This window comes from Lontra canadensis, unplaced genomic scaffold (genome assembly GCF_010015895.1).
Source record: "Lontra canadensis isolate GAN:19392208 unplaced genomic scaffold, GSC_riverotter_1.0 scaffold66, whole genome shotgun sequence".
NCBI lineage: Eukaryota > Metazoa > Chordata > Mammalia > Carnivora > Mustelidae > Lontra > Lontra canadensis.
This window is the reverse complement of record NW_022631060.1, coordinates 1,235,360-1,246,950: the sequence shown is the minus strand read 5'-3', so window position 1 is coordinate 1,246,950 and position 11,591 is coordinate 1,235,360. Positions and strand designations below refer to the sequence as shown.

At 39.2% G+C, this 11,591-nt stretch overlaps 1 protein-coding gene across 1 annotated transcript; it reads right to left on the bottom strand.

The window, feature by feature from the left end:
* Positions 1-342: 342 nt before the first annotated feature.
* LOC116880591 (membrane-spanning 4-domains subfamily A member 12-like) lies at positions 343-11,002 on the bottom strand. The gene is made up of 6 exons (XM_032879901.1): positions 10,739-11,002; positions 7,104-7,241; positions 6,442-6,498; positions 4,790-4,906; positions 635-745; positions 343-444 (listed from the first exon to the last, which is right to left on the bottom strand). Exons 1-6 carry the CDS (start codon positions 11,000-11,002, stop codon positions 343-345), a joined length of 789 nt encoding a protein of 262 aa, XP_032735792.1.
* Positions 11,003-11,591: the final 589 nt, after the last annotated feature.

The following is an 11,591-nucleotide window of genomic DNA, read 5'->3' as shown; positions in this document are numbered from 1 at the left end:
AAATCTTAAACACAGTCTTGAAAGATGAGCAATCATCGTGGACAGCAGAGACCAGCTTCTTAAGTTCCTGCAGAGCAGTTTAAGTTCATGAGATTGCTTGCTGCTTTTTTTTGTTTTTAGCCAAATTCTTTCATATGATTTTTAAAATTTTTTTTAGGTGGAGGGGATGCGTGTGTGCACAAGAGTGGGAAGGGTAGAAGGAGAGGGAGAGAGAATCTGAAGTTGACTCTGCACTGAGTGTGAAGCCTGACATGAGGCTCCATCCCAGGATCAAAACCCAAGTGGAAACCAAGAGTCAGATGCTCAACCGATTGCACCACCCAGGTGCCTCTCCTTGTTGTGTTAAGTGGCATGAGTGAGGTGGTCATCATTTCTGGGAGGAGCTGAGAAAACCCTTGGTTCCAAGGGACTGACTGTATACTCGTTGGGAATAACCAGGACAGGCTGGAATGAACAAAACAAGCAGTATTATTACTATAATCCTATTCCGTCCCGTGCTCCACCCCGTCCCCACCCCATGACTCAAGGACAAAGTGCACTCTTGTTAACCTGCAGTGGGACTTGGCTGACACTTGTCTGTATTTCCCCAGCACATCATACTCAGAGTATTTTACAGAGAAGAGGCCCGGCTCACCCTGTTGGTTTTGGTGATTGCTCGTTTGGCAAAATAGGCTGTAGTAAAATTTGTGCAGAATTCCAAGAGAGAGAAGATAATCAGCATGGCTGCAATTCCTTTCCCAGAAAGCTGAAATCACGGAAAAACATACCAAAATTTTGATTAATCAAGAAGTCTTCACACAAGCTTCACAAAGTTTTTGACTCATCAAATGTGCAATTCTCCTGCTCAACTTACTCCATGATTGTTTCTCTATTATCATCAAATGCTTATTTCAGGGAATGTGAATTAATTTTGAATTTTCTTTAAAATGTCAGAAGAATTTCTTTTTCTCCACCAGACTATTTAGAAACATTATAAAGGAAGTACCTTTTTTTCCTTTGTGATGGCTTTCTTGTTTTTATAAAAATGTAAAAATGTTACCTACTTATTTAAAAAAATCAAGCTATATAGAAAACAGTCTTCCCTAGGGGCGCCTGGGTGGCTCAGTGGGTTAAAGCCTTTGACTTCGGCTCAGGTCATGATCCCAGGGTACTGGGATGGAGCCTGGCATCAGGCTCTCGGCTCAGCGGGGAGCTTGCTTCCTCCTCTCTCTCTGCCTGCCTTTCTGCCTACTTGTGATCTCTGTCTGTCAAATAAATAAAATCTTAAAAAAAAAAAAGTCATCCCTAATGTCACTGCCTAGAAATAAGCAAAATTGAAATTTGTTGTCTATTATTCCCAGTCTCTACATAGAGGCCGAAAGGCAGATAGAGAAATGGATGCATGGAGTGACGGCAAGAGAGGAAGCAGAATGAGAGAGGGGATGAGAGAAAGCAAGAGATAGAAACATTGTTCTTGAAGAATGGAATGGCTTTGTACTTGCTATTTTGGAGCAAAAGTATTACTTGATCTTTGAAAGAATAGAAATAGGTAAATTAAGTCTGCCAGAGTTAAAAGTTAAGGAGTCCATGAAGAAGCTGAAGTAATTTTAAACCAAGTTTCCATTTTTAGGCAGTATGAAGTGATTGCTATGAAAAATGAGGCAAGTGGCACTCTCATTCGACATCTCTCTTTTCTTCCCTCTCTTTACATCCCAGTTTTTGGTGTTTTTGTGGTTTTTCATGTTTTTTGGTGGAGGGTGCTGGGTGAACATTAAAAACTTTATATTCACTTCTATAGCTGTCATTTTTCCAGTTGTTCAGTCTTATAGTCTTAGATGAATATTTAAATGGTCTTGTGTTCACTTATCTCTTTACATAGTTTCTTCCTGCCTTTCTGAATCTTGATTTAACTTACCTCCTATATGGTGTAATATTCTTTTTTTTTTTAAGCACCAGTGTGTTATCATTGTTTACTGAGAGTATCTTGTTTTTGCTTTTATGCTTGTACAAGAATTTTATTGGGTGTGTTATTCTTGAGTCACAGTTTCTGTTCATCAAAACTTTATGACATTGCTTCATTATTTTCCCCCATTGAATGTTGCTGTGGTGGGGACTGAATCATACTGATTTTTTTTCCAGGTCATAGGTATTGGATTTTTCTCCCTAAAATCTTAAAGAACTCTTTGTTGTACTTTCTATCATAACAACGGTCTATATCTATACCTATGTCATTTATCTCCATTATTTTACATGTCTTTCTCCCAGTATAGGTTATTCTCTTTCAATGTACAAGTTCAGTTATTCTCTTATTTCAGGATCTTTTCAGTATTACTGGAATAATACTGAAAATTACCGGAATAATACTGAAAAAGTATACATTTTTTCTGTACCATTTGTTGGATTCTCTAACTCAGGGAAACCACTTATTATGTTGGATGAAACTTGCCTGTCTTCCATGTTTATCATTTTCTCTCTAGTTATTTAATATATTTGTCATTTTCTTCTGTGAAGACTGTGACTACAGTTTTTCTCTCTACCATTTTTACCTGAGTCCATTCTATCTCTTGCTGTGTGTGGTTTCTTTACTAGATCTGTAACAGTGGTTTGAAGTACTCAGTTGATTTCTGTAATACTGCAGTGTTCTTTTATTTCCTTCTGTCATTTTGTTTTCTTATTAATGCTTTTCAATAGTATAAAATGCTCATGGGGAGTCTTCTATAGATAATTGGATAATATTTCTTCCATTTTTAAAAATCTGTACCACTGACATGCTATGGTATAACATGGTTTGTCCTGCTACTTGGAATTTCCTTTTGTTGTCTCTGTGTTAAATTGAAAAATGTGTACTTAGAATTGAATTGAATACCAGTTCCTGAAACCCAAGTGCTGTGTCTGGGACATGTGGTAATCACAGACTAGAGTCACTGTTTCATAGGACAAGAATTTGAGCTAAAATTTGAGGGTGTGGCTTTTCAGACAGGTAAGGAATCTAACCATGATAATGAGGAAACTCAGTGTATTCCTGATTTATGTGACTCACATTCCCATCAAACCAGGGCACATTTTGTGAGGAAAAAGGAAAGCACATGTGTTTGCATCCATTTTATCATCTGACATGTCTTTTATTCCAATCAGCTGAATTGCATCTTTTTTTCATAATAATAATAGGCATCTGAGTGTTTCTGCTGACCCATGGGAATCTTAAATATTCTTTCCTTTTCCCTTCTCTTTATCCTTTCATTTCTTCCTTTAGTCACTCTAAGGTATTTGGATAGTTTGCCTACCATTTTTTTTTTTTTTCAATTTTCTCGTTCTTAAAGTGAACAACTATATACAGGCTTTACTTTTGTTTGGATATGGTATAGGAAAGTTTTCCTTGATTGTGTTTCTACTTAACTACATTGATTTTGTCTTTCTTGTTTCCAGTTTCAATTTCAGAGGCAGATACTGTTTTATGTTCATTTTACTGAATGCTAACCATGCAGCTGTAGCAATGAAAGAGATGACTTAGCTGGCACTGAGCACAATTCTTGCTATTGGATGTAGACTTCGCTTTCTCTTTCTTTTGAGAAATGTCTATACTAAGACCTGCTACAAGACCAGAGGTATATTCTGTTCCTATGGATTTCTGATAATTTCTCCATGTTATCAAGGGGGTACTGAAAGATGTTAATTTTGGTGCTCTACTTTTCTTGAGGTACTGGGGTGCTACACAAGGGCTTTTGCCATTCAGGATTTGCTTTATACTTTCTTTTTTGTTTTTTTAAAGATTTTATTTATTAGAGTGAGTGAGTGCATGAGCAGAGGGAAGGGAGAGGAAGAGGGACAAGCAGACTCCTGGTTGGGTGGTGAGCTGGATGCAGAGCTCAGTCCTAGGATCCTGAGATCATGACCTGAGCCAAAGTCAGACGCTTAACTAAGCCACCCAGATGCCCCTGCTTTATACTTTCTTAGAACTGGCTGCTTTCTGCCTAAGTCTTCTTAGCTCAGCTTGGAGAGCCTTAGTGAGACTTGTCCATATTTTTTGGTGTCCTGCTTTTCTTAGTTTTGTTTCTGGGGAATAGAAGACAGGATTAGGCGATGTACTTTCTTCTGCCACCTCGAGACACAGCAGACTAATTTGGTTTTTTACTTGGATGCTAATTTAAAAGGTAGTTTTTGAGTAATTTTTGTTTCTTGGTTTGGTATTATAGAGGATAAATTTTGTGTTCTTGCTTCTTTCCTTCTTACTTACCAAGAAGTTGCCTCATATTCTTGCCCTCTTATAAGTGCTTCTGTACACTTTCTCCACTCTTGGGGTAATTGTCAGAGTCTATGCTTTGTCTAATGTGATTATGAATGGACAGTTCTGTCTTGAGAACATTGAGAGGCACGTGTTTCATTTTGAAGTTGCTTCATTCTTTGAGTTTCTCTAATAAAAGTGAAATGTCCTTGTTGTAGCCAGTTGCCCCTCATCCCATACTTACTCTAAAATAAAACTATGCAATAACTTGACTATCTTATTTACATAGAGTTTAAAATTTTTGGAAAATTCTATCTGGGTATCTTTAAGTGTCCTTAGGTGTTGTCCCCCATTGTTCATGTGATTAACAGTGAGACCAATAAAGGATGTCCTTTCTGCCCTAGTTCATCTGTAGAGATAGCTCTCCCACTTTTTCTGCAGTCCTAGAGATCACACTATCAGGAATAGGGCTGGAATAGAAAAAGGGATTTTCCACTAGGGCTACTATACAGTCATGAGAGGTAAAAAAAAATGGACCCTCTGTGTGAGAGTGTAGGGGAGGCACATGGTAGATGATGGGATACTTACAACTGCCCAGTAGTCTTGGTTGGGTAGGCCATTGATGCTCACATCCACCAGCAGCAGAATCACTCCAATGAAGGCAAAGAAAGTACTGACAATGTTCATTCCTAAGCTGCTTTTGATCTAATGGAGATGACAGGAAAAACAAATCATATAGGAGAAAAAAATTGAATAAGTAAGAAACAGTTAATGTAATGGTTCTTAATCTTTGAAATCTTAAAAAAATTTTTGAAGTTGAAATGACTTTTCTTCCTCTGCCTTTCTGAGTTTTCGTGAAAACTACTATGTATGCAGCCTAAATGTAGTGTACTTCTGAAATCTGTAGAAAAATGTAAATAATACAAAGCAGAAGCTCATCTGTTGGGGTTGCCTAAAAGCCTCACACACAATAACAATTTTTCCCCTTTAAAGTAATAAAACAACAAATAAACCATTAATGAGCATTTTTCTGTGACAGGCGCTATGTTTAAATCATTTAAATACAGTATCTCATGAAGGTCTTACAATGACCATATGATGTAATACTATGTAGCATCCAGTTTTATAGATGGAAAAGTATGTATGCAAAAACATCTTTGCTGATAACATTAGAAATTGATGAAAACCCTGAAGTCTTTCTAGGGACTAGATTAAAAAATCCAGATTTAGAATGAGGAACTCATTAGGCTTTTGTGGGTAGAAATGTAGGGTAGAGTACAAAACTTTCCTGTTTCTACAAGAAGATTCTGACACGTTCTGTGCTGGGACAACATCAGAAGGATCCGTAAATCGTCCAGAGAAGGATGGTCTACTTTTTTTTTTTTTATTACAACAGAAGTGGTTAATTGGGATTAGGCTGATTTAGTTTAGTTTAGCCTGGTTTTTAATCTAGCCTCTAGTCTAATGTTTAGTGTCTAGTTTAGTGTCTGCTCTAGCCTCTAGTCTAGTCTCTGGTATCTAGGAGAACATGAACAGCATGATTCTGTGTTCCCATTTTTCCACTCTTTCCTCTTGTGCTGGAGTAAGTATAATCTTGAAACCACCTCTGCTCTAGTTGTCACTATTTCTTGGCAAATCATTTTCTTTCTCCCGTTTCAGAAGTAGACCAGGAAATTGCAAAAGTTGGAGCGCTGTGATCAGGAGAATTAAGAGACCTGTCTCAGTGATTATTTTTATAAACTCTTTTTGTGTACCCAGTTGGTGCTTTTAGCGATGATTTAACATACTGTAAAACAAAAGTCAAATCTGAGTAAAAATAGGAGATATGTGCAAATAAAAAATAAAAATGCAAACCAAGGCAGAACTGAGAAATGGCAAATGAATAATAGAGGCTTTGATAGTGAAGTGGCAGGTGGGTATTTCCTGGCTCCTATATTCTGCTTTGGGCTTCCCCTAATTCAGTGTAACCCAACTGAGCCAGGTAGCCTTTAGGGAGAAGCTCAACAACCTTATCTATACCACTTCTCACTTTTGTGATTGAAGAATCAGAGGGGCATTTCCGAGGGGCAACTTTTGTGGACCACGCTGAGGCACGCATACCATGGAGGCAATCAGTAGAAATAGTTTTGGGAAAAAGTGCTCCCCTTTGCATTTGCTGAATCCACTTTCTCAGTTTTCCTCTCCAAATCAATTAAATGAATCTTCAGAAGAGTTTAATAAGTAGAAACATTCTGACTTACCAGACTAGGAGAAAGCTTCTTGGACGCCAGTATAGAGAGAGTACCCGTAGTGATGAACTGTAGAAACAGACACATTTATTTATGAAAGATGGGTTCTTCAGTCCTGGGAGCTTCTCTCTTTGTAGGAAAGACTGGTCTATTTATATTCATCTAGTTTACCTATCAAAAAATTCCTCTCATACTTCTCCATTTTTCTGGAGAAATCTTCAGAAATTGTGTCCATTTGACTTCTCCCTTTTTTTCTCCCCTTAGTTTCTTGCATGTAAGGAGCTCATTCTTTTGTGAGCTTACCTTCTGCTGATGGTCTGTGAACTCGTAGCTCAGTCTCTTGTCATTATCACTTGCATAGTTTTAATCATGCTCCCCATCACCTCCTTTTGCCCCTCTCTACCCAATGCATACATTTCCATCTTAAATGTAATCAGGAACTAAAACTTTGGCTTCTTGGTTACTGGATCAGAGTAAACTTGAGGGTATGAGTTTAAGCCGCAGGTTAAAATGGAGAACAAAAGCTCTCCCTTATTTATACTCAAACAGAGCTGTTATTTCTCAATTTTTCAGCTGATCAGATGTGAGGCTGATCAGAAAATGAGTTGCGCATAGGCTAGGGGTAGCTGTCCTCAATAAACTGAGATGGATAAGTGTTGTAGCAGCTTACTCACAGAGATGCCACCCCAGAATGGATATCCGCTAATAATAGCAAGGGATGCAAATCCGAAAACTAATCCATAAGTGGTGTACATGAAACCCAAGATAGTTCCGAAACCAATGTGCATCAATCCAATCATGATCTGGATTGCCTGAAAAAAGAAAACAGACATTTCAAAGTTGTTTCTTCATTTACAGTCACTAATGAGACATTACTGACATTGCTGCTGCTGCTTATTTATTGTACCCTCTGTCAAGATCCACAAATGTCCTTTAGGCATACATACCTTTACAGCAGGAGGTGAGCCATGAAGATTTTGGCATACACTGGCACAGGGCCTACCTCATGGGCCTCGTTTGAGGTGTTTGGGGTGGCTTGTAAGGGTGGCCAAGGAGAGCTCTTCAGAAGGTGCTACTGATTAAGCATGCATTGGTGTCCCCGAAGAGCCTCTAAAAGACTCTCTGAAAAAATGCTTTAACTGTGACTTTGATGGCTGTTTCAGACAGACCTCTTCTCTGCTTGGGAGATCCCAGTAATGGGGAAAATATCATGAAGGAAGTCTCAAGGGGTTTACGGGGCATTAACTACATGTTTGAGAGTAGTCTCAACACTTCACATTTATTATTTCATGTAATCTTCCCAGCAGCTGGATAGAGACACAGAAATGCCTGTTTCCGTCTTCTCAGGCTGCTACAAGAAAGTACTACACTACCCTCTGGGTAGCTTATAAACAATAGAAATGTTTTGCTACAGTTCCGGAGGCTGGGAGGTTCTAAGTTCAAAGTACCAGCATGGTTGCCTTCTAGTGAGGGCCCTCCCCCTAGCTCCTAATGGTGCCTCTTCACTGTGTCCTCACATAGTGGAGAAGGGCTCACGATCTCTGAGGAGCCTCTTTCATATGCCCATTCCTGAGAGCTCCACCTTCTACTAGTAAGTACCTCCTCAAGGCCCATGTCCTAATACTATCATTGTTAGGGTTAGGATTTCAACATAGGATTTTTGGGATGTCATTCAGAGCATAGCAGTGTCCATATGATTACTGAGGGGCAGCAAATTGATTCCAGAAACCATGACTTTTAACTATTAAATACGGCTTTCCCTCGGGCTCAGCTCCAGCTCTTCCATGAAGTTGTCTTGATTATATTAGTCAATTTCAGCTATCTTTTCTCTTTCTAAATTTCTGTTTTATCTTATATAAATTAGACATCTTATTACTTGGTTTTGTAAGAATTTATACTGTTCTTTTTTTTAATTGCAGGCATGCAAATGTTTTCTTATTGGCCAAGACATATTCTCAAAGATGAGATATATTTTGTACCTCTTAGGGCACCTTATTTCATCCTGAATAAACATACTTGTGAAAAATAAGTGCTTCTAGTTTGGGCCAGAAGCTAACTGCAGATTTACCATCGGTTTCTTCCCAAGCTTACATCTTATCTGTCCAAGAAGACTGCAAATACAAACATTGCTGTGTTTATTAAACTTAAGTTATTAAACTTGCTACTGAATACAGTTATTAAGTTGAAACAGTTGGAAAAAATCACAGCTTCCTAAATAATGCTAAGAGATTAATATTTTCTTTGAGTAATGAATTTCTTTGAGAATAATAAAAACTATGAATCTTCTTGAAAAACTCTCATCACACATTCATACAGACACACAAAATCTTGTTACATATCTGTACATACACACACAACACTGTTGCACAGGACTTCAGAGGTGTCACAGGCTAAAGTCAGTCATGGATCTCAGTTGAAGAACTCCTGAATTAGGCATTATAATCAGTTGTTACAAGTTCTTCCTTAGAGCAGCAATTCAGTCATCTGGACAAAGACTTCTTATTCTCATCCTTGCCTTCATCTTGATGGCAGTCAGATACCGGATTAGTATTGGCTTACTTTTCTCCTAGTATAATGCTGGCTCTACCATTTACTTACCAAACTTGCCTGCAGGCCAGACAGTAATTTGGACTTTTGGTCACTGAACCACTTTGAGTTCTGAATCAATTAAGGCAGATGCTCCCCATCCTACCACCTAAAGTCCCTGCATTGTTGTGGTGATTGGGAGCTACTAATAGCATAAGTGTACAATCTTTAGGGAGAAGTATTCTGCCAGCTGGAACTTTTAAAAATAAAATGGCATCCGTCACTTTAAAGTGCTGTTCTTGAGTACCTCTTCGTTGCCAGGCAGAATGCTCCAGTGTTAGAGTACAAGCCAGGACTTCTGTCTTCCAGCCTCACAGGGGCTGGCCCCCACCCTTCCTCTGCTCTCCTCGAGGCTACAACCTCCCTCCATCATTCTGTTCTACTTTACTGGCCTCCTCCCTGTTCATCAAACACAGCACCCACATTTTCCTCTAACGATCCTCCCAACTTTGCCTGGAAGCTCTCGTCCTGGTATCCACGTCGCTTGCTCTTCCCTTCATGTCTTTGCTCAAATGTCATCTTCTAAGGACACTGCCTGGTACTAACCAGCCCTTTTACACTTTATTCTGTCCACATCATTTATCACCTTCTAACACATCGTGTATTTTAGTTCTGTTTTATGTGTATAGTCTGAGCCTGTGATTCTGATCTAGATGAGGGCAGTGATCATGCCTGTTTTGTTCTCTGTAGTATTCCTAACACCTGTGTGGGGTTGGCTTTGTGGGGTCCCAGTTTGTCCCTTTGCTCAGTGGGAGCGGGGGATTTCCTTTCTCTGCCAGGAGGAGAATCAAAGGGGCCACCCGCCTCCCGCCCACAGCCTAGATCTGTCGGCTAGAGAGTGCAATGCTCATTTTTACTTTTCTAAAGTGGTGAAACCTGAAATAGTAGTAAGTAAGTACTTAGTACTTACTTACTAAGTAGTACTAAGATGACTGGATGAGCTTCTGGTACGTAAGGGGCACTCAGTATAACCTACTGAATGCTCTAGCAGAGAAGTTAGAACTGCACACAGAAGAGACAGTACTGTGGGGTGGAATTGTTAGTGGCATGAATGGCGTATCTGGAAAGCACAGCAAAAACTAACAGTTCTCTCTGTGCAGGTGGAATCTTCATCTAAAAGTAGGGCATGTCTTATAATTCTTACATAAACAAGATTATGAAGGTTTGAAGTGCCCTTTGTAGAAGTAGAATGGCAGTTAAGTCATAATGTCTGCACAGGCCCTGGGTGAAAGGCATAGCAGATGGAATGGCCGTGAATTCTTCCCCACCCAGTCCCCCCAGACTGCTCATTTATAGTTGCCTCTGTTTTTAAGGCAGCTATCAATGTTCATTTTAATGTGAATTTACCTGTATACACAAATACCAGGCTTGCAACTAATCTGAGATGGGATCGAGGGTGCCCAAAGTGTCCTTTGCAGAAGTGAGATCAAGCTAGAAGTAGCGGTGTTTCCATAATGTCAGTGTTACTGAATCATCCTGCTCGGAAGAGTACTTTGTCACCTGTTAGAGTCTTGCTAGAATCTAAAATAAATTGAACTCAGGTAAAGTCTATATGCAGATGAATTATTTCTTCCTTAAAGGGACACAGTTTCCATTAACGTTCAGAACTTTTTAATGATTGGATGTAGGTCATGAGATCATAAACTTTTCTCCACCTATTACTTATAGGTACAATATATCCTTGCAAAAGCAAAATTAAAATTCTCATAGTAAGTAGACTTACCCCTAATATCTTTGCTTCTTCTCTAAAGTTTGTGATTGCTGTTCCTGTAGCTGGGTTTACCACCTGTGTATTTCCTTGACCTTGATGACTGTTGGTGATGATTCCTGGAGACCCGAGGAAGGGAGGCTGGCCACTCTGAGCTTGGTTTCCCAGGTGTATGAAACCCACAGGTTGTTGAAACCCAGGAGCCATGATGCTGTTTGGCGGGTAAGGATTGAGTACGGTTTCATATATTCGGGGCTGGGTTGTTGCCTGGGATGACATCACTGTGTCCTAAGTACTACAAAAACGTAACAAACTGATTAATTTACCCAAAAAAAAGTTAAAGAAAATCTTGTCAAATGTCAAATACTATGTAAATACTATAGAGCAAGTGAGCAAATAATGGGCAATAATGACCAATGTAAACATGAACCTCTTTAGACTTTTGAATCTGTATACCCTGTAGTTCAAAGGAAGCGAAGGAGGGGAAGACAGGAGTGACTTTATTTTCCAGTTCCTATTTGATTTGACAAAGTATTTATATATATTCTTCCCTGAGTTTATTGCATCTGAAGTACAACAGAGGGAAGGAAGTGATGGTGGTAGGCAGAATAATGCATCTCCCCCCCCCCCCACCCAGAAATATCCACATTCTAATTGAGGAAGCCATGAGTGTGTTTGGTTACATGACAAAGGGGATTTAAAGTTGCAAATGATATAATGTTTGACAGTCAGCTAACCTTAAAACAGGGAGATTTCCTGGGTTGTTTGGGTGGGCCTAGTGTAATCACAAGGTCCTTTAAAGTGGAAGAGGGATGTAGAAGAGAATCAAAGAGATGTGGTGATGGAAGCGGGGTCAGAGAGATGCTGT

Coding starts and splice junctions, on each gene's coding strand:
- LOC116880591 (XM_032879901.1), bottom strand. CDS start 11,002: ATGTCATCCCAGGCAACAACCCAGCCCCGAATATATGAAACCGTACTC. Junction 7,242..10,738: donor AAGAAGCAAAGATATTAGGG/GTAAGTCTACTT, acceptor TTCTTTTTTCAG/GCAATCCAGATCATGATTGG. Junction 445..634: donor CAATCACCAAAACCAACAGG/GTGAGCCGGGCC, acceptor TGTTCATTCCAG/CCTGTCCTGGTTATTCCCAA.